The 22004-nt window shown below is 42.7% G+C and overlaps 1 protein-coding gene across 9 annotated transcripts in view; it reads right to left on the minus strand.

Moving 5' to 3' along the window:
• Positions 1-22004, minus strand: part of LLGL2 (LLGL scribble cell polarity complex component 2) — a 99917-nt gene that overhangs the window by 77220 nt on the left and 693 nt on the right. For 7 of the 9 annotated variants that reach the window (XM_053293002.1, XM_053293003.1, XM_053292996.1 and 4 more), the window contains exon 2: positions 5000-5104. In XM_053293002.1, the coding sequence (XP_053148977.1) occupies positions 5000-5074 (75 nt within the window). In that variant the 5' untranslated portion in view covers positions 5075-5104. Of the gene's footprint in view, positions 1-4999; positions 5105-6325; positions 6419-21694; positions 21742-22004 lie in introns of those variants that run through there. The other 2 variants (XM_053292999.1, XM_053293000.1) reach the window with 2 other exon arrangements.

Here is a 22004-nt window from a genome sequence, read left to right on the forward strand (position 1 = left end):
ATTTCCACCAGGCTGCCTACAACAGCCTCCCTGCTAGATTGAACAAGCCATGTTGAGCAAGGGTCAAGAGAACAAGTGGTAGGCCTCATTGGCCAAAGCAGCTTGTCCACATCCTCAGGAGTCACAAACTGAAACTGATCCAGTCGAATCACATAAGAGGAGTTGTTGGACACCTCCAGTTCAGCCATCAAATTAATTGTGGAGTCTCCATCTAAGTCGGCCCGAATCTGAGAGATTTTAACTGCAAAAGATTCTTTAAACACATCACAGCGGGTAACTTATGACTCCAAATTCTGATTCAAGGGAGGATGGGCAGATATTAGTCCCCTCACAACCCTGAACATCTCCGCTGGTCATGAACTCGCAGAGGCAATACAGGCAGAAAAGAACCGCTTCTTTGCTGCATGTATTGCCCGAGCATAGATCTTTAAATGTGCTCCATGTCATAATGTCGGATTCGAGTCAAGTCTTTCTCCACTTGCGCTCCAGTCGCCTACCGTGCCACTTCAGCCCCCTATAGATCTTCCGTATACCAAGGGGCCAATTTTGAGGTGGGTCGGAGGGGACACGTAGGAGCAATCATGTCTACTGTCCTGGTGAGCAAGTTGTTCCAATTCTCAACCAGGGCATCAACAGGATCACCAGCAGAGCCAACATTTAATCCCTCCAAGGCTTCTTGGAATCCTACTGGATCCAATAACCTCTTCAGGTGGACCATTCTAATAGGCCCCTCACTCCTGCAGAGGTGGGAAGTGGTTGTAATCCCAACCTTAACCAGATGGTGATCCATCCATGACAAGGGGGATATCACAGGAGTCCCCACGCATGGAACACCACCCTGATCAGAGTAAAAGATCAAATCAAGAGTGTGACCTGCAATATGCATCGATCCAGAGACCGCTTGAGATAGGCCCACAGTTGTCATGGCTGCTATGAACTCCTGAGCAGCCCCAGACAAATTGGTCCCGAAATGAACATTGATGTCCCCCAGTAACGCAAGTTCCGCGACCAAGTCTGTGAGCTCAGTAACGGATACCGTTGGGCAGCGGGGCGATCGGTACACCAATAGAAGGCCTAATCTATCCCTGGTCCCCAAACTTAAGTACACACATTCAATATGGTCCAATACCCTAACAGAGACCCTGGTAAGGGAGATGTTATCTTTATAGACCACAGCCACTCCACATCCCCACCCAAGTCCCCTCACCTGCTCCTCGACAGAATACCCTGGAGAAAGAAGCTGGGACCAGACTGGGCCACCAGCCTCCCCCAACCAAGACTCGGTGATGCACACCAGGTCGGCCCCTTCATCCATAATCAAATCATGGATGACTTCAGGTTTATTTTGGACCGACCTAGCATTAGTCACACTGATTCACCATGTTGGCCCAAAAGCCCGATTTGAGTGTAGCCAGCACTCCAAAACAGTCCCATTAACAAAGGAAAACTAGAGAAGCATCAACAATTGCTGCTTCCATTCAAGTAAGACCCTTCCCCAGGAACTATATGAACCACACAGTCAGATCCAAGCACTTAAACAAAAATAAATTCCCTGACACATCTAGCTAAACTGGTCCCTATCCTTCCTACATACAGGTGAAACTCAGAAAATTAGAATATCGTGCAAAAGTCCATTAATTTCAGTAATGCAAATTAAAAGGTGAAACTGATATATGAGACAGACGCATTACATGCAAAGCGAGATAAGTCAAGCCTTAATTTGTTATAATTGTGATGATCATGGCGTACAGCTCATGAAAACCCCAAATCCACAATCCCAGAAAATTAGAATATTACATGGAACCAAGAAGACAAGGATTGTAGAATAGAACAATATCGGACCTCTGAAAAGTATAAGCATGCATATGTATTCAGTACTTGGTTTGGGCCCCTTTTGCAGCAATTACTGCCTCAATGCGGCGTGGCATGGATGCTATCAGCCTGTGGCACTGATGAGGTATTATGGAAGTCCAGGATGCTTCATTAGCGGCCTTCAGCTCTTCTGCATTGTTTGGTCTCATGTCTCTCATCCTTCTCTCGGCAATGCCCCATAGATTCTCTATGGGGTCAGGTCAGGCGAGTTTGCTGGCCAGTCAAGCACAGTACACTGTATACTTTTCAGAGGTCCGATATTGTTCTATTCTACAATCCTTGTCTTATTGGTTCCATGTAATATTCTAATTTTCTGGGATTGTGGATTTGGGGTTTTCATGAGCTGTACGCCATGATCATCACAATTATAACAAATTAAGGCTTGACTTATCTCGCTTTGCATGTAATGCGTCTGTCTCATATATCAGTTTCACCTTTTAATTTGCATTACTCAAATTAATGGACTTTTGCACAATATTCTAATTTTCCGAGTTCCACCTGTATTTCCAGTTGATTCCCAGCCCAAAGCTATTAGTCTCCCCTTTCCCTACAGCAGTTGCTAATCAGACCTCATTCAGAGGCCTCCAGGGAAGAACTGAACTCTAACACACCTCTCCTACTCCTCTACAGACTATTGTCCAGTATACCCTGCCCCTCACTCTGGATTTGGCTACAGGGATTTTGATTCTCCAGGCTTTCTTCCTTATTTGGGGAAGCCCACCCTCCAAGCAGTTACTCTAAATGAGGCCAGGTCCTTCCTCAAGCCTATCACTACAGTATCATGTATAAAGAGACAGACTTCCACGCAGAAGTGCCTCAAGTTGTAATTTCCCAAGTCTTAAAGGTCACAAAGAAAGCTTCATTCTCAGAAAGGCTTGGTGCATTTTTGCTCCTCTCTACACAAAGGCTTTAAGTGGCAACACAGAATCTGTGGAAGGAAAGTAATCCAACACAGCAACCAAGCCACCAGAGTAGTCACTAACACTTCAAGATACACACCCTCCCTCATGTCTCAGAACAATTATAGCCTGAAAACAGACTCAAAGATCACACTGTGGTTATCACTACTGAACATGGAAACTGAGGCCTATATTCTAACTTGGTTCCACACATCATCAATATATCCACATATTGTATTTACTTCCTTTCTAGTGCAACCCTATGTGGGCTACTTTGAAGCAAGTCCGACTAAGTGAAATGGAGCTTGAATTTAGAATTGCAGCCTTCTCATGAATGCCAAGATATAACAAGTGTCATTTGCTGACAACATATCACATGGTGTACACCACACAAGTTTTAGGCAAGTTTTATTACTTCCAAGTAACCACTTATTTGTGATGTGGGAAATGAAAGAGGCGGCTCTCATTAAGAAAATAAGAACAGCCCTGCTGGATCAGGCCCAAGGCCTATCAGTGTTACTGATGTGGAACAGTATCCTGTTTCACACAGTGGCCCACAAGATGCCTCTGAGAAGCTGACAGGCAAGAGGTGAGGTCATGCCCTCTCTCCTGCAACTGGTATTTAGAGGTATCTTGCCTCTGAGGCTGGAGGTGGCCTATAGCCCTCAGACTAGCAGCATTGGTAGACCTGTCCCCCATTAATTTGTTTAAGCCCCTTATAAAGCAATCCAAGCTAGTGGCCAACAACACATCCTATGGCATAGAATACCATAGATTAATTGTGTGCTGTGTGAAAAAGTACTTCCTTTTGTTGCTCCTAAATTTGCAGGCCATCAGTTTCATGGGATGACCCCTGGCTCTAGTGTTGTGGGAAAGGGAGAAATATCTCTGTCCACTCTCTCTACTCCATGCATAATTTTATACACCTCTATCATGTCTCTCTGTGGTCACATCTTCTCCAAACCAAAAAGCTCCATATGCTGTAGCCTTGCCCCATAAGGAAGGTACTCCAGGCCCCTAATCATCTTGGTTGCCCTTTCTGCAACTTTTCCAGTTCTACAATGTCCTCCTTAAGATATTAAGAAGCCAAGCTTCAGTTTACAGGTCCATATACAGTTTTTGTGGTCTAGCACATAAGCACTGGCTCATAGCATGTATACCACCAGAAGTACAAGTACATACTTCCACTCCACACAACATACAACCTTTTCACAGCAGTTTTTTGCTTCAAGAATTCACAATACAGCTAACAGTCTTCATGCCCACATCCAAGTGCAGAGAGGTACCTGCAAGGTCTATGGGCTGTCTACCGCCCCTCATATGTTTAATAGGAACACTATTAATTAAGCCAAAATAGCTCCCATTTATCTCCTCAAAGAGAAAAACATGGTCAAAGAGACAAAGGTGTACTGCCTGTAAAAATAAATAAAGGTTATGAGATCTGAATGCCCATATGAAACTCAGGAAACAGTCTGTTAGCTTGACACAAACACACATACATAAAAAGCACATTGTGTTACAAGTGGAGTAAATCTAGCTCCAGGAAAAACAAATATTTGTTTAGTTTTTCATAGTCTGTGCTAACCCAAAGGGAGCCAGCTCTAGGCGCGAAGCCGTCTCAGAGCTTTTTGCAGCCGTGCCTTCAGCAAGAGCCTCCAGACCCGCGGCTGCAACCGAGCACGTCGGAGGAGCAGAAATAGCCGGGGGCTCTGATAAGGGGCCCTCCAAAAGAGCTCCTTGCAACATATCCCCGCAGTGTGAGGGATCCATAGGAGAAGAGAAAGGAATGGTTTTGGGGGGGGGGTTAAAGAAAGGCAAGAAGAAGATAAGAACGACTCCCTTCCCTTGCACACAGAGAAAAAAGGGGAAGAGCAAGAAGGAAGAAGGAAGAAATAGTCTATCTGAGGAGACTGACAGAAAATGGACCGTCCAGAAGCAAGACAGGACCGGAACTGGGATAATGGAGGCTGGCATGGCATAGTGAAATCAGAGAAGTTTTCTGATTGGCCCTGTCTTGAAGCATGAAGGGACTGACAACCCGTCAAGTTAGGATGCCCTCCCCATGCCTCGGAAAAATCACCTCTGCCGAGGGCACCCCAGCCACCTGCCCCGCATTGTCAGGTCAAGCAATCCCATGTCTCCCACCCTTCAGCCTGCCTGGCAAGACTGTTCTTTAAAGGTTTCATACTTGTTTCCCATTAAAGACACACTCAAGGCCCACAGCATACCTTGTTAAACTGGAAAAGGTCACGTTTGAGGCGCTCTCTTATTGGGTCATGTCCAGACCTCAAAAACCTTCGCATTTTCCTCTTTTAATCACTTGGCACCAAAACCTAACAAAGAACAAGAATGTTTGTAAGGAGGTTTTTAATATCATAGATATGCAACATACCCGAGAACATTTCAGATACATAACAATTAAGATGTTTACATCTTATCCTTGCAGTTCTTTTCTCAATCAGGAATGGAAGAAATAGTGCTACAAGTCACTATTTAGGAAGGAGAGCTAGTCTTGTGGTAGCAATCACGACTTGTCCCCTTAGCTAAGCAGGGTCTACCCTGGTTGCATCTGAATGGGAGACTTGATGTGTGAGCACGGTAAGATATTCCCCTCAGGGGATGGAGCCGCTCTGGGAAGAGCAGAAGGTTCAAAGTTCCCTCCCTGGCGGCATCTCCAAGATAGGGCTGAGAGAGACTCCTGCCTGCAGCCATGGAGAAGACGCTGCCTGTCTGTGTAGACAATACTGAGCTAGATGGACCACTGGTCTGACTCAGTATAAGGTAGCTTCCTATGTTCCTAAGTCACTGAAGAGTTGGAGATAGCAACAGCAAATAAGCATTTAAAAAGAAAGCAGTTCCAAAGACTCTTCAGCTTTCCCATGTGGACACCAACTGGTATCCACTTTCAAATGAGTCTCGTATTTAGTGTGGGGGAAGGAGAATGAGGGGTTAAACTATTCCCATGAATACTGGATAAAGACGATCAATTTTATCGTGAGTAGAAGGAAATCAATACCTTCACCCTAGTGCCTTGTGCATCATGGTACACTCATGCATTCTACGTTAAATTACCTTGAAGCTACTGCATCAACCATAATTAGAAATGCATGACCATAAGCATCCACTGAAAAGGGTGGAGAAAATACCACTCAGCTTTGGACACTCCTTTGACCACCCAACAGCATGGTTTAAAAGGTCATGATCTTGAGCATGCAACCAGTGTTCCCTCCAAGGCATGCACATGTGTGTGTACTCACACAGTTTTTGACATGTGAGCACATTCAGTTAATTTTAGAGAATTTTAGCTCAGGTTGAATCAGGAAGGCCCCACTCTGAATGCATGTGTGAACACACTGCTTTGACCTGCCACCCAGAACAAAACTAATTCCACACAGATGAAAAAAAATAGAGAACACACTGCATGCAACCACCAGAAGAAACTATTTTAAACTAAATTGCAAGCTTTTATTTTGCATATTCACATCCTGCTACGTTTCACAGAATAGTTTGGCTAGAACGGAGTGGCTATAGAAAGATGGAGAAAGGACACGTACATCAGGCCAAGATCGGTGGGATGTAAGCCCTCCTAAACTAGAGGCTATACACTGTTCAGAAGGCAGCAGTTCTGTCTCCCAACTTCAGGAAATCTTGTCCTCTGCTGGTCCCTACAGGGGTGCACCTTGGTCATTTTGGACCCTGGACCTATTAAGCTTATGCCCACCCACCCCGCAAAATAAGCATCCTCTCTGTATACATATATTTCACCACAAACCCACAGGTCTGGGCCAGAGTGCATTTGCCAAAAAACAAAACAAAACACACAACACCAGACTACAGAAGCCCCAATGGATTCACACAGTTTCTTGACCATTTACAAACTAACTGGGACACAACACATGTGCGTTGCTCCAAACTTGGACACATAGTGCATTTGCAAGTGGGGTGGGGGGAAACACAATACATGCTTCACAAGTTCTCATGCAGATCTTTTGAATCACAAACCAACTTGACTATAGTTTTTTTTTAAGTGTTGATTGTTTATTCAGATGTATGTTAGTTCCACTTTCACTAGGTGTGAACTACTGAGAATTTTCTGGCAGCTTTCCTGCAGGAGGGGGGGAAAAAAATCACAAGATTGGCAGATTTCATTTAAACAAAAATACAGAGTCCTGCCATCCTGGGTTACATGTGTGCCCAATTTCAAAACTCTAAGCCATTGAATTATGGAAATGTAAAGGGCTGGGCAAAGTATGTGTGTGATGGGGGAGGGATGTTGCACTTTTTTAATGAAGGCAAAATGGCAGATTCCTTCACATGGGGCTGAAATGATAGTCGGGCGAGGGGCTTCTATTTCCAGAAGTGTTGGAAATTATCTGCAGTGAAACAAGCAGAAAAAAATATATAGGACATTGCTGAAGTTTAAAAACCCCCACAAGAAAATCATTTAAAAATCAACACATTGACTCATACACTTCAAAATCAATACACAGAGTCCTGCTAAGCTGTCCAACATTGGAGCCCAATTTCAGAACTCTAGGTCCAGCCATTCTGGAAATATAAAAGAAGAGCCCTATTTTCCCTGGGGGAAATCATGGGGCCCTCTGACCCGGGCCCTAGGTCCATGCCTAACGGTCTCCCAGGTCCCTAGGCTTCCAGAGGGGGCAAGATGCATCTGAAATTATGAGGGTTTATCAGTTTTGGCCAACATCCTGCTCAGATACAGGCACTGTACTTCAGTGGAACTTCTGTCACTGCATGCAAGTGTTTAAAAACAAAGCAAATGAAAAACAAGGCTTTCAGGAAGAGGGATGCTGTGGCATATTCTGGACCAGCACACAGTATATGTGTTTTTTATTTTTACATTTTATATCCCGTCCTTCCTCCAAGGAGCCCAGAGCGGTGTACTACATACTTATGTTTCTCCTCACAACAACCCTGTGAAGTAGGTTAGGCTGAGAGAGAAATGACTGACCCAGAGTCACCCAGCAAGTATCATGGCTGAATGGGGATTTGAACTTGAGTCTCCCGGGTCCTAGTCCAGCACTCTAACCACTACACCACACTGGCTCTTTGTGCAACTTTGGTCAGTTCCAAACATGATACTTGTGCTTCCCACAACACTGCATAATGTGTGGAGTTGTTGCCCTTTGCATATGGTTACTAAACTGGGGAAACGTTCAACGGTCCTTGGAGGGTGCAGCAAAAGGTGGCAATGTCTGGTATGCAGACTGGTTAATTGTTAATCTGTGGTGTGTGTTTTTAAATGTGAAGTGCAGACCTCTTTGTAAGGCAAGTTGCAAAGGAGAAAGAATAAGCAACATGGGAGGTGCTCCAAGCTTAAGGCCTACGCAGTTCTTTACACCTCTTCACATACCTGGCTGCTCAATAGCTATGCAAAAGCCAATAAGACTCTAAATACAGAAATAAATAGCCCTGAGCTACTGCACTAACAATAGCATTTAGGGCAGTAGAATACAGCACCTAATGTTCAACTGGCTTCACTCACAGAGCAAACTAAGAAAGCACAAGGACCTAGAAGGATGTACAATTTAGTAAAACAAAGCTCTGAGGTGCAGGGACACATTTTAAGAAGAGATGTGTAAACTGGGGAGGGGAGGGGGAACATGGCAGAGAGAACCTGAAGATCCAATAGGCCAAAAGACAGTCTTCAACCTATGCAGCTCTGTACATAGCTGAGAAAGGTCCTGGCCTACCACTGACAAAAACTTTTATGCTTACGGATGCTGGAACTCACATAACTTATTTCGCCAGTCATATTTTTGACAGTAACTGTACCAATGTTTGCTTAACTGTTATGGATCAGCTATAGTTTGCAATATCAGAAAGAAAACCAGAGAAGTTGGGGCCCTATCTACAGGATTTAAAAAACCCTACAATTAAATATATTCTGCAACTGGTACAAAAGGTCAAGGGAAAGAAATAATTGTTAGGCAGTAGCAGTTCACTTGAACAGCCGTGCCTGGGCAGATCCTCTCAGAGATGGGAATTGTGTCCAGTGCCTGGCAGCCAATCCCCCGTCGTTCTTTCACCCACATGCTTGTTCTCTGGGTTGGAGTACACAGCACAGCTGCATCAGAACTCTGAAAGAGTGGAGTTCTAAGTGCTGAACATGCAGAATTGTCTCATACAGACCTGGATTGTCAGTCCCACAAGCCCAGTATTAACCCAAGTGACAGTAACTCCCCATGGTCTGAGTCAGATCCTGCAACAGCAGATGCTAGAGATTAGAGACCCTGCATTAAAAGCATGTGTCCTACCTCTCTGCGCTGAAACCTTTTAAACAGCCTCCCATGTTACAGCCATAATGCAAGAAAACATGGTCTCCCAAGGAAAGTCAGAATACCATGTAAAATCTGAACCCCTGTAAACCTAACAATGATTTCCTCAGACTATTTTCAGTATTGGGCAATTTAGTACAAACTAGTCAAGCAGCAGAGATGCAAATAAATTTCCACATCACATTAGGAATAGTATTAAATGTAGTTTAAACAATGAATATCTACCTCATGAATTTGTAGATGAGAGCACATTAGTGCAAGTCTAATCAGAAGCAAGCAAGCAAGCTGTGTGTGTGTTTTGTGGGACACAAGAAAGGTCACTACACTGGGCAGGCTACTTAAAATCTCTTTCACACATACCCAGATATGAAATTCTTGTACTTCAGTCTGGGATGTTTCTATTACTTTGTGCTTATGTAAACAAGTGTGCTCATTCTATCTGCATTCCAAGCAGTAATGAGGTCATCACCCACATGTCATAAATCAAGCTATTCCTGCAGGGGTTTCATTAGATCTGCCAGCAAAAACCATCACTACACAAGAGTGAAGGGGCAGCCAAATTAAAAAGGGACTGGCAAGATCAGCACATTTTACAACTAGGATCGACCTTTTGAGCAAAATCCTCTGGTGTGTTTTTTTAGGTCTGCACAAAACAATATCAGCTAGCTCAGTTTTTGTCCTATAGCAACTACAGTTCCCCTTAGTGTTTCTCCATGTTTCTGGAGTCAAGGACCGGTACATTATTCATGCAGAGTTTCCTAGACCAGCGGTTAGTAAGGGGGTTGCCCCCCTCACCCCCACCCCCATGCACCCCCCCAAAAAACAATTTCATGCAGCTCTCCAGAACTCATTTCTAGGCAACCCTCGCTGCTGGATAATGTTCATTTCGAGGAAGTGAAATGAACATTATCCAGCAGCAAGGACTGCCTGGAAACAAGTTCTGGAGAGCTCCTGATGTCCCCCACAGGCCCAAATTTGTTTCTCTTTTTCTTTTGGGTGGTATTTTTTTTATTAGTGATGACTCACAGACCGGTACCAAACGCTTCGCAGACCGGCACCGGTCCACGGACCAGTGGTTGACAAACACTTTTCTAGACTGTTCAAGAGACAGACAACAGCAAGACTGACAATTTCAGGGTCACCCCACACACAATTTGTTTATTTTTAAAAAACCTAACTTCGTGTTTTGAATCAACCGTGTTAAAGAAAATGCCAAGTAAATACTTGTACATCAACTATAGAGAATGTACTACAACACAGCAGATGCCAGGGTGATGGAACAGTCTACTGGACTAGGAGTCCAAATCCCCATTCACCTATGAATGGGTGACTCTGGAACAGTCACTTATTTTTCAGTCTAACCTACCTCACAGGGTTGTTGTGGGGATAAACCACCAAACACACAACTCTGGACTCTTTGGAGGAAGAGCAGAATATAAACGTAAAAAAACCAAGCATCAGTATCTGCATGTTCTTTATATTTGATGATATACATCGATTTTTCCCTACACTGAGATCTCCTCAAGAAGTCATCAGAGTGAATTTGTTTATAAATACAGTGAACTGACCATATCTTCCATCCTCCCATCCCAAGCAACACAGAAAGACTGTTCATATACCAAATGAACCAGCAGGACAAAATCTACTTCCTTCCTTGGGCTACAATCCAGAACTTGACTCTTTATGCAGTTGCTTGCAGTAAGTACCGAAGTGCCAAACACCAATGTGATCACAGTTCAGTGGATGGCATAATCACTTACATATTTATGTAAATGTAGTAATAATAATAATAATATTTCCAAGAACTCATGCACTGAGATGTCCTAAATCCATCATATGCAAACAATACAAACCATTTTCAAAGCTGCTTCTAAGAGCCAGCTTCTCCAGCAGCCAATGAATCAACACAACTGCCTCAAGTGAAGCAGCACTTCTTATAGGAGATCAGGGCGCTTTCCAGATTAGCCACTCAACAGCAGCAAAATGCTTCGGTTCAGGCAAATCGCATTCAAAACGTAAATAGCAAAGTGCCCAGCAGGGGGAGCAGTCTCACGAAACCTAACAACCCACAAAACCAGCAACCTTTTATGCCAGACATATAATGTTCTATCAATAAGTTGCAGCAATTAAATTCAAAACAAAGCATTGGAAATGTGAACTGCACCCTGCTGTCAGCATAGGGACTGCAGTGTCACAACACAGGAAGTGTGGAAGCACACTTCGGAGATACGCCGTGACCCCATTGCAGAGTCTAATCTGGAAAGAGTCCTGGTATAATGGTGTGTGTTGTGGCACTGTGCTGCCCATGCTGAGCCTTTTGGTCTGCTTAGCAGCAACATGGACAGGGTCTTTTGGTTTGCTTAGCAGCAAACCCCATTTAGCATCCACGTGTCCAGCACAACGATTCTGTGCGCTTGCCAGAAAAAAGGGCAGCCATCTAGAAGTATCCTGGCAGAAAAGTCATCTCATTTTCACAAGTGCTTTCCAGCTGCCCTCAATTCCAGCTGGGAATTGTAGGTGCTTTCCACTTCAGCAAACTGTATTCAAACCCATTTACCTCTAAACAAGTCATTCATCCTCCACAATCCACTTTGACTAATCTCCAAGTCCTAAAGATACCAAGGGAAACCACTTATTTGCACGCCAGGTTGCTCCCTTCCTATCCATTTCTCCACTCAAAAGGACAAGATGCAAGCTACTTGGTGCATTAGTCTGATGGGGAGATGAACCTTCAGAGAACAGCATTAACAGGAACAGGTGCAAAGGAAAAGGTATCCAACTATCTGCCATGGAAACCCTTGCAAGCAGGGTGGGGAAGTAACGAAGAGTAGGAAGAAGCATGCTGTTTAATGGAACCAGACCTAATTGCAACAACATGGCTCACAAACAGATGCAAGGCTGTTTTCAAAAGGCCACTAAGCCAACACAAAAGAGGATCTCAGATCAATTTTGTGAAAGAAGATTACTCTCAAATATGAGACTACTACAAAGCTCAGTGCTCAGGCAGGTGACCGATACCCAGTTTCCCTTTTGATTTAATCTGGCTTGGAAGACATACCCAGATTCCAGACATCTCACCTCATTTTTCAGCTGTGCAATGCCCACATCGACTTATTTGTCTTCAGCTGTGAAATTTTCAGCTGTGAGTTAGATGGTGTTGTAGTAGATATTTGTGAACTGCCATGATAGTTCATGAGTTGCAGCCTAAAAATCTTGCAAATATAAAAAAATTTCCAGCAATTTTGGAAAGATTCTGAACATACTTGCTCAAGCTCACAAAGCACAATTCAAGAACTAGTTTTGGCCAATAAAGCTCTAGAGTCCCACAGGCTTTAGAGAAACCTTCCTTCATTCCCCTTGACAACCATCAACATAACCACCACATCAATCATGAAGAACATCACTTTCTTGATTGGACCAGGGCCAACAAAGGCAGGTTGAGGTTTATTCTTTGTGGCTGTTCCATGATTATATCTAACTTCACTATGGAAGTTAGTGAATAGGCTAAAATATTTGCTCAAAGTGATCTGTTCATTTGAGCTAGAATTACATTTAATTATCTTTTTAAAAATGTATTATAGGGCTGTGTCTTCAGGTGTATACTGAAAACTACTGCCTTTGTGTCCATATCCCTTTGTACACCCTTTATTTCATACAAATCAGCCTTGTGATTGTAGAACAAAGGGAGAAATGCTTCCTGGCTTTCAAAGTATTCCAAAAGTTTAACCAGAAGTTCATGCTAATCCAGATCCACACTACTTGCTTTTAGATAGTATGAAGAAAGGAAAAACATCCAATCATACACATTTCAAACACACTTAATCTCTTAACACTTTTGAATTACACATTAACATTCAAGAAGTGTCATCACAGGTCAGTGGTTCCTTTTATATCCATCATTTGTATGCTACTTTTCCACACGAGATTATGCACACACACACACACACACACACAAATAAAAATCAGTGAAAACAAAAATACACATCAAAATGTGGTAGTGGGGTAACATGCATCTGAGTGGGTTTGCCCCACAAAACCTTAGCAACTAACTTGGCAAAGAGGCCACCCCTGCTAACTTGGCAAAGAGGCGTCTTAACGTAGTAATTCTCTTTATTTAGCAGGGGGAGAGTAACTGGCCCTATCCACCCCCAGCACAGTACCACCAGTGACTGTTGCTGGTGTCTATCTTATGTTTCTTTTAGATTGTGAGCCTTTTGGGGAGAGGGAGCCATCTTATTTATTTGTTATTTCTCTGGGTAAACTGCCCTGAGCCATTTTTTGAGGGGCGGTATAGAAATAGAACTACTACTACTACTACTACTACTACTGCTGCTGCTGCTGCATACTAGCACAGTTTCCCCTCTGAAATACTGCATATATTAGGCTGACATACCAAACTAGTTAGGCTTTTGTGTATTGTAACTTAGTTGTTTTGAGTGCTTTTCACCCATCTCAGTTTTTTCTCTGTAAAGCAAGATAAAAGATAAAGGTAAAGTTGTGCCGTCAAGTCTGTGTCAACCCCTGGTGACCACAGAGCCCTGTGGTTGTCTTTGGTAGAATACAGGAGGGGTTTACCACTGCCATCTCCCGTGCAGTATGAGATGATGCCTTTCAGCGTCTTCCTATATCACTGCTGCCCAATATAGATGTTTCCCACAATCTGGGAAACATATCAGTGGGGATTCGAACCAGCAACCTCTTGCTCCCTAGGCAAGTTACTTCCCCACTGTGCCATTAGGTGGCTGTAATGCAAGATTACAAGAATATTTCTAGGGCAATTGTATTTGTGCTTTGAGCACTCAAAGTACTATACAAATGCCAAATGCATACTCAACACAGAAGAACTGAAGTGGCCATTATTTCACATTGCTGACTCAAATGGACAGACAAGTACTACATCACAGAACAAGTATGGTCAAGTATTCTTCTCTAAGGCCTCTTAGCATATCGAGTGTAGCAATGCATATGTTTGAAGATTACTTTGATTAAAGGGATCTAGAACATCAGGCATGGTGATTAAATTCACAGGTTTAGCCGTATTTAGCCATAATACTTCTCAAGTTTTAATTTTGAAAAATACTGAACAGCCCTGGCTTCTCCTGCTGGCAACTGTGAGCCACATGACAAGTGAGAAAGAAATTATGGAGCATTTGGGGGTTTGTGCCCAAGGGTGATAAATTGTGTGTTAAAATGTGAAGTATTTCAAAAAATACCCCTTCCTCAGAAGAGTTCAGAGGCATTGCTTTAGAAAGCATTTTTAAAAGGCATCCATTAGATAACAAAGACACTATCTGTTTTGGGCCCAGAGCTTTAGCAATAAGGCATCAATCTGCGTTGCAAGGAAGGATTTTCTCCATCACAAACTGAACATACAAAGCAGACATCCTTGTCTCTCAGGGCCAAGCTACATATTACACAGAACTGCAGGTAAAACTGAAAATCAGTCTCTAAGGCTGCCCTTGGGAGCATTTGGTGGGGGCCTGCTTAACCCTTTCCCTTCTCACAATCTGTGCAGTCAAAATTGTCCATACCCAAAGCTGTTTTTCTTTGGGGGAAAGGTACTGAGAGGACAAATGGCAGGAAAAATAAAACAGCCACTTCTCCTCGTTTGCAATCTTCTGCTCCCAATGGGAACCTCAGAGGATACTTTTCAAACCACAAACCAAGTTGGGGAAATAAATATACATCTGCACATAATGTGGCCTACAAGCGCTTAGAATTTGAACAGTTTTCCAGCCATTTCTCTTCTATGTTTTCTTTTAAGCTCAAAACAAAATGCAAAATCCGTTTCGTGCACATACCTACAATTTTGCACCCATAACAAGACTACTCCTCAACTGATCATAGCCAAATAGAGCTTTTCCTAATAAGTGTGCTAGCTCATTTCCACTTCTAAAGGGACAGTGTTCAAGACATACCAGCTGGCAAGTGGTTTATGCAGTAGAGTATACAGCATGCTCCACTTCATCCTCTGTTTTCTCCGCCTCTCCCATTACTTTCCCAGATACACACCCAAATTGTGCAAGCTAGTTAAAGCAGACTTTCCAGTGCTTATTCCACTGGCCACTGGAGAGCCCCTCTGCAACGTCTAAACATATCGCCATATTCCGTAGCAGCCACCTGCCCGCACCCATATATTCCAGCTAATCTTTGCTGCCTCTTAACTACAAAGTTCAAAACGACTTTGGACAAACTCCAGGGAAATTAACATCTACTGGTAGGCTGCCAATTAAAGCAGGTTATAGTAACTAGAACTTGAGAACATGCCACACTTCAAAATACATGCAGAGTGCAGCTTTTGAGAAGCGATTTCTATCTGCAAATTTGAGTATTTTCTCCAAAATTTATTTCAGCTTTAGTTTTACTGTTGTGTTGCCCAGCAGAACCATGCAAACATATATGCCTGTTTATCAAGTGGGAACAGTTGGCATGTACAGAGCTTCCATTCACAGCTATGGGCCAGGAAGGTTGCAATTCTAAACACACTTATCAGGAGAGAAAATCCAACTAAACTCAGTGGGACTTGGAAGATTGTACATCTTTTAGCCCAGTCTCACAGGGCTCCCTCCTCCCATTTCTAGACAACAGGAAATCCCTGCTACGCATAAACCAGTTTTACTGGATCACACTTTCTGTTTAAGAGCAGAAGAACCATCCAGATATCTAAGGCTACCAGTTTAGCTAAAACTGCTGAGATAGCCACAAATGGAGCAACGATCAATCTATATTAAATGGAACACACAATATTTAAAAGATTACAATTCTATCAGAGTTTAAAACTGGATTTTGAGGTTCCAAAACAGATGCAAAGTTTGAGAATCTGAAACACAGCTGAAACAAGTTTCGAGAGTACTTGTCAGTACTCTTTCATAACTTACCCACAAAGGTGCTTTTTACAGGTTGTGTCTAAGGAGCCTATCAAAACACGTTAAAATTCTCTACTTAACCTGCACTGAAAGGAAATTACATAGCATAACACAAGTATGTGAGTAGTGAAACACAGACATGTAGATGGCATAGCAAGCAGTTCAGAAGTCACAGAAGGCAATTAGGTTGAAGGCCCAGGATCAAATAGGGCATCTAAAGCAAAATTAAGAGCGGAATCATTTTTAAATGCTGAATCATTTTCATAGACTTTCTTAAAAGCCACAGGCCTGACAAAAATCAGTGATCCTTACTCCATCTATAAAGAGTATGGAGAAAGATACATCAGGTTTACAAAGGGTTATTCTTGTTGCTAAATAAAGATTGCGAGACTTATCAGGAGGGCAGTTTCCATAACCAAGGACACCCTATCACACACACCTGCAGCTGAAACCAAGATGGTTTACATCACTGCTAAACAATTCTTAATCAGCCAATACAGGGGGACACTACGGGGATTATTCTGTCATATTCTCTTTTCACTAACACGCCCTGTCCCCAACACACACAGGAAAATACATGGCATTATGTCAACTGAATCTGTGAACAGCTGTGGCAGTGACCAGCATTTTTGTGAAGGGCTCACATATATGCTACCACCATTTTGTCACCTGTATACTATATGGCTAATATATTCAAAACAAGATCAACTCCATCTTGGATTATCTCAAAGCACTAAAGTTTCATTCAAGCCACAATCAACCTGTTCATTCCCATTATTGCAAGCATATCTAAGAGCTTGAGGGCAAGGATAGTTAGGACATGTTCATTAAAACTTTTCAAGTTTTAGTAACAGTTTGAGTAGTTTGCTTTAAGAAGCTTTTTAACCAGATACAGGAAAACTGCATAACAAAGTGCTTTGTAACTCTTCATCCTCACAAACACCCAGAGAATCAGTCTAACACACCCATTTTACAGCTGGAGAACAAGGAATAGCAGCCTGCCCAAGGCCATATAGCAAGTCCATGACTGATCTAGGATCTTGAAATAGGAAATGGGCAGATTTATCAGTTTTAAACCCAACTGTGCATCTAAACCACTTTATTGCATTAGCAAGCAATACTGCAAGGGTGTCAAATTGCAGCCCTTCGCAGTTTGACACCCTTGCTCTATTACTAGCTAATACAATAAAGTAGATGTTGGCCTACAACTCCCATCATCCCTATTTACTGGCCACTGTGACCAGTGTTCCCTCTAACAGGGATTCCCTGATGTTGTTGACCACAACTCCCATAACCCCCAAGTAAAAGCCATTGCAGCTGGGGATTCTGGGAGTTGTAGCCAACAACATCTAGGAATCACTTTTAGAGGGAACACTGACTGAATGGGGTGGATGGGAGTTTTAGGCCAATTACAGCTGGAGGGCTGGAGTTTGACACCCCTGCAAAAGAGCAAACCACTAGAAAGCAAATATGTAGATGTTTGTAATTTATATTCCATGCAGAGACAAGATTTGTCTGAAAACAAACGCTCTGCGTCTATTACCAATAGCATTTAAGATGTCTATAATCAAAAGGGCAACAATAAAATTCATGGAGATGACTATATACATGCCTTGGAAAACACTGACACCTATTACACCCTCACCCTCATAAACTCTACTAGGTCATTTTATTGCCAGAGGCAAATTTAAACGGGTATCTGCAATCATAGCTGGGAAATAAAAGACACCAGTAAAATTAATGCTGTGAATAGCTCTACAGCAACACATTTTAAGCCTAGAGATGCCCTACCACACATCAGCTACTGCAAAGGGAATGCATGGGAAACTTCCAGAGGGATAGACGTACCAAGCTGTTGCAAACACAAAGTGCCTTGTCTTAAAGACCCTAATTTGTTGTAGCATAAACTTTCATGCAATTAAATGGACTGTAGTCCTTAGTCTTTAAGGTATGCCAATACTCCTGTTTTTACTTGAAGTTGTGTGTGCCATGAGCGAGTCCTCACAGCGTTGCCCAATTATTTCTCAAACAGAAGGGATAAGTAGTAGTACATGAGCCAGCTGAGATGGTCATCAACAGGATGAATGCTCACTGTAATATTTGACTAGATCTATACCCTTAAAAACTGAAAAAAGGCAATAGCATAGCAATACTTTCAGCATGTTATCATGCTTTTCTTGTTCCAACCATTGGGCCTGCAGCAGCCATACATGCAGTCATGTTTTAAAATTTGTAAAAATAAATTAAAAACCTGTAAAGCACAAGAACTACCATAAAATTTAGCCAGAGGAATGGAAGTGAAAATTGGCACAAATGTCCTCCAAAGATTACTCCATGAAAAGAGTACAACAATTTGTTCATTGTTACTCTACCGCTGATCCTAACCCTTTCCTCTATGCAAAAGTGACTAATGTTACCCTAATGCGGGGTGGGGGAGATTAGGGATAAAGAAAATATCACATAGAGAAAGTTGTGAGTGCAACAATAGTGCCGTCGAGTGTTGACTCCTACCAATCACACAGATCGTTTTGTCTATCCAGATGCAACAATACAATTTTCCATCTCTGGGGGTAAATATTGCTCAAAATTACTATGAGTATTCATTCCCTGAAAAGGTACCAATGGCTGAAAGGTGTGGGCCTGGCTCATGGACTACAGGAAGATATTTTCCAGTATGGACTAGAATCTCAACTCCATACATTGAGAACTAATCCAGAATTAGAGAGGTGATTAGAGTCTACCATGTGAGAACATTCCCATAATTGAACAAAGGAGGAAAAAGCTGTGTTCAGTCACCCAGCTTATATGAAAAATGTTATTTCAAGTAGATGTAGTGATGGATTCAGAGAAGCAGAGTAGGCATTTGCCTATGGTGGCAAAATCTGAGGAGCAGCAAATTTTGCCCCACCTCAAATTTTGCCCCCCCTCTCTGTGGACAGCAACGGCTGCAGCAAGGGTTGAGTGGGCGAGGAGCAATTTCTCCCCTTTTACCTTAAAAAAAACCCAGGCAAACCTTTTGCGTTGAAGATAAAAGGGCAGCAAAAGCCTTTCCGTCTACGAGCAGCAAAAAGCTTAATCTACCCCTGAATAGATGTAAGTGTGTTAATATATATTAAGGCCTCAAAATTACCATTTTAAACAGCTGCATGCATACCAGTAATACAGCTTCAGTGTTAATTCCTGTTTGGGGTTTACACGTAGTCAGCGTGAGTTCTTTTAAGCACAATGGCATACAAAGAAATAACACTACATATGAAACCAGTTTTCACTGATGTTATACCACCTCTTGCATTAGGGTCTACAAAAAGCACCTCCGTTTACATCTAGCAGCACACCAACAGATTTCATACTATAGGTATGCCAATTGGGATTATAGCTGCTGATGAACGGCTTGACTAGCAAGCCGGAGGTTGCTGGTTCGAATTCCTGCTGGTATGTTTCCCAGACTATGGGAAACACCTATATTGGGCAGCAGCGATAAAGGAAGATGCTGAAAGGCATCATCTCATACTGCATGGGAGGAAGCAATGGTAAACCTCTCCTATATTCTACCAAAGAAAAATCACAGGGCTCTGTAGGCACCAAGAGCCAAAATCAACTTGACAGCACACTTTACCCTCCCAGGAGTGCACCCCAACACTCCCAATCCTAAACATGTTTATTCAGAAGGAAATCTCATTACTTTTAATTATATGTGCTCAGGGGATCGAGTAAATGGTCTGGAACACCTGATGCTATAACACTGGTAAAGCTAAGCAGGAGCAGATCTGAATAGTAATCTACTAACATGCGAGACCAGCAGGATCCTCATGTAAGAGCAGTTTTTAAGAAGTTGTGCAATCTCTGGATTGCAGCCTAAGAGCCACATCAAACAATATGACTTCATACACAGAGATCAATCTCTGTATGGATAAAGACATGAAGTCATATTTGGTTGGTCATATTTATAAACAAGCTGCTGCTATATCTGCTACACCATCAGAGTACCTGTGGCAAAAGAGTCACACTTACTCTTATATAGAGCTCGATCATGTAGGAAATTATAACCGTTGAAACTTCCTACTGCCAATGAAGTGTTGTTTTAGGTGTTATGTAGGCAACTACCTGGGATCTCAACAGCATGATATTTCCACTATGAACAGCAAATGGACCACTAAAACAAACCACAACCTTCACCAAAACTTAGCCCAAGATAGCAGCTTCCCCCAATAGAATACAAGATCCCTAGATGGTCACCCACTCTACCTCAAAGAGGAGGACAACAACATATTTCACTTCAGCACAGCAAGAGCTGGAAAGCAGAAGAGGAGAGGGGAAAGTAAGCCATTTATCTACCGTACTAGCAAGCCAGAAGTTGATGGTTCGAATCCCCACTGGTATGTTTCCCAGACTATGGGAAACACCTATATTGGGCAGCAGTGACATAGGAAGATGCTGAAAGGCATCATTCCATACTGCACAGGAGATGGCAATGGTAAACCCCTCTTGTATTCTACCAAAGACAACCACAGGGCTCTGCGGTTGCCAGGAGTCGACACCAATTCGATGGCACACTTTAGCTTTACTACACCAGTGTTGGAGCTTGGAATGAGAACCCGCTGAAAGATCATTAATAAGACAACCTCAAAGAGATTTATTTAACAATAAAATGATGTATTTCAAAACATTCCAGTTTCTACTAAAATATTCCAGACTAACTGAGAGCTAGTAACTTTTCCCTGCCTTCAATGCAGTTAGCATAAGGTGCAGCAATTGTTAAAATCCAGCTTTGCTTTAGAAGTTACACCTGAGGTTCTCTGGCACTGGACTGAACAATTACCAAAAGAGGGAATCAGGGCCGGGAGGGAGTTGTCAGCCACAAAAGCCTTTCATTGTGGAATGTTCTTTTTGTCAGTCTGTTAACTGCCCCATTTGTTTAGCCTTGGGGCACGCAGAAAGACCATTCTCATCAGATACTCAGCAAGACAAGCCCATTTATTAGCTGGAGAATTGTGTCAGTTCATATTGCTAAAGCACCAAGTTTCAGTTTGCCTCAAGCTTATCAGCAGGGGGATTTATTATGTTAAACTATCTTAAACACAGTTTCAATAACAGAGCTAAATTTGGTCCAGCTCATAAGGGAATTTCAGCACCACAAACAAGAAGTTATCCACCTTATGTGGGTCAGTTTTCCCATCAGCTGAAGAGATCATCATGCTTAACACCAAGGCTAACCATAACCATGCTCCCCACCACAAACAAACAAAACCCTATCAAAATATGAGCCTTACCCTATACTAGAGGATCTACCATCTTGAATTTATTAAGTTAACCCCTAGACTCACTTTCTGGCCTGTTCAGAGATCCTTCTCTCTTCCCTCCAAAAACTCTTATTCCAAAGAATCCCAGCCTGCAAACTGAAGCATATGCACTCCAAAGCACTGTCTTGACCTTCTAAGAAAATAAGGAAAAAGGTAAAAATCACCTTGACAGGTCACAACCTGCTACCAAAAGAGCCTGCTGGAATCAACAACAGTAACGGGATGTTAATGTATTCATATTTTATTTTATGCTTACATATTTGTTAAAAAAAACACCCCGAAAAAGAGTCTTTAAAAATATGTAGAAAACAGCAATAGGGGATATCAGGACCCAAATAAGGGATTGATCAACTGCTTTTTAAAAGCCTGTCTTTTCAGAGTTCCAGAGCACCTGTACAAACACCACAGCCTGCCAGAAAAGCTCATTACTTAAACAAAAGTCAACCCTCCCAACATACCTTACAGTAAACCAAGGCGACAATAGCCATAAGAACTCAAACCCACCCCCTTCCTTACTTCCTTCCTTCCTCCCTCCATGCTGACAAGAAGCCGAACCCTTAGATGTCAAGGGTGGCAACGCCCTTCTTCCCCCAAATACCCACAGCTGCAAAGCTCCAGCTCCCTTCACCTGCATCCCAGAGCCAGCCCCTTCCCAATCCCCACAGACCTGGCAGAATCTGAAGCCACTGGACCTGCCTCCCCCCCCAAACTTTTCACTCGTTAACTCTGACGTCCAGAGGTCTCTAACCACACTGCCGCCAGGCAGTA

This window comes from Hemicordylus capensis, chromosome 2 (genome assembly GCF_027244095.1).
Source record: "Hemicordylus capensis ecotype Gifberg chromosome 2, rHemCap1.1.pri, whole genome shotgun sequence".
Taxonomy (NCBI): Eukaryota; Metazoa; Chordata; class Lepidosauria; order Squamata; family Cordylidae; genus Hemicordylus; species Hemicordylus capensis.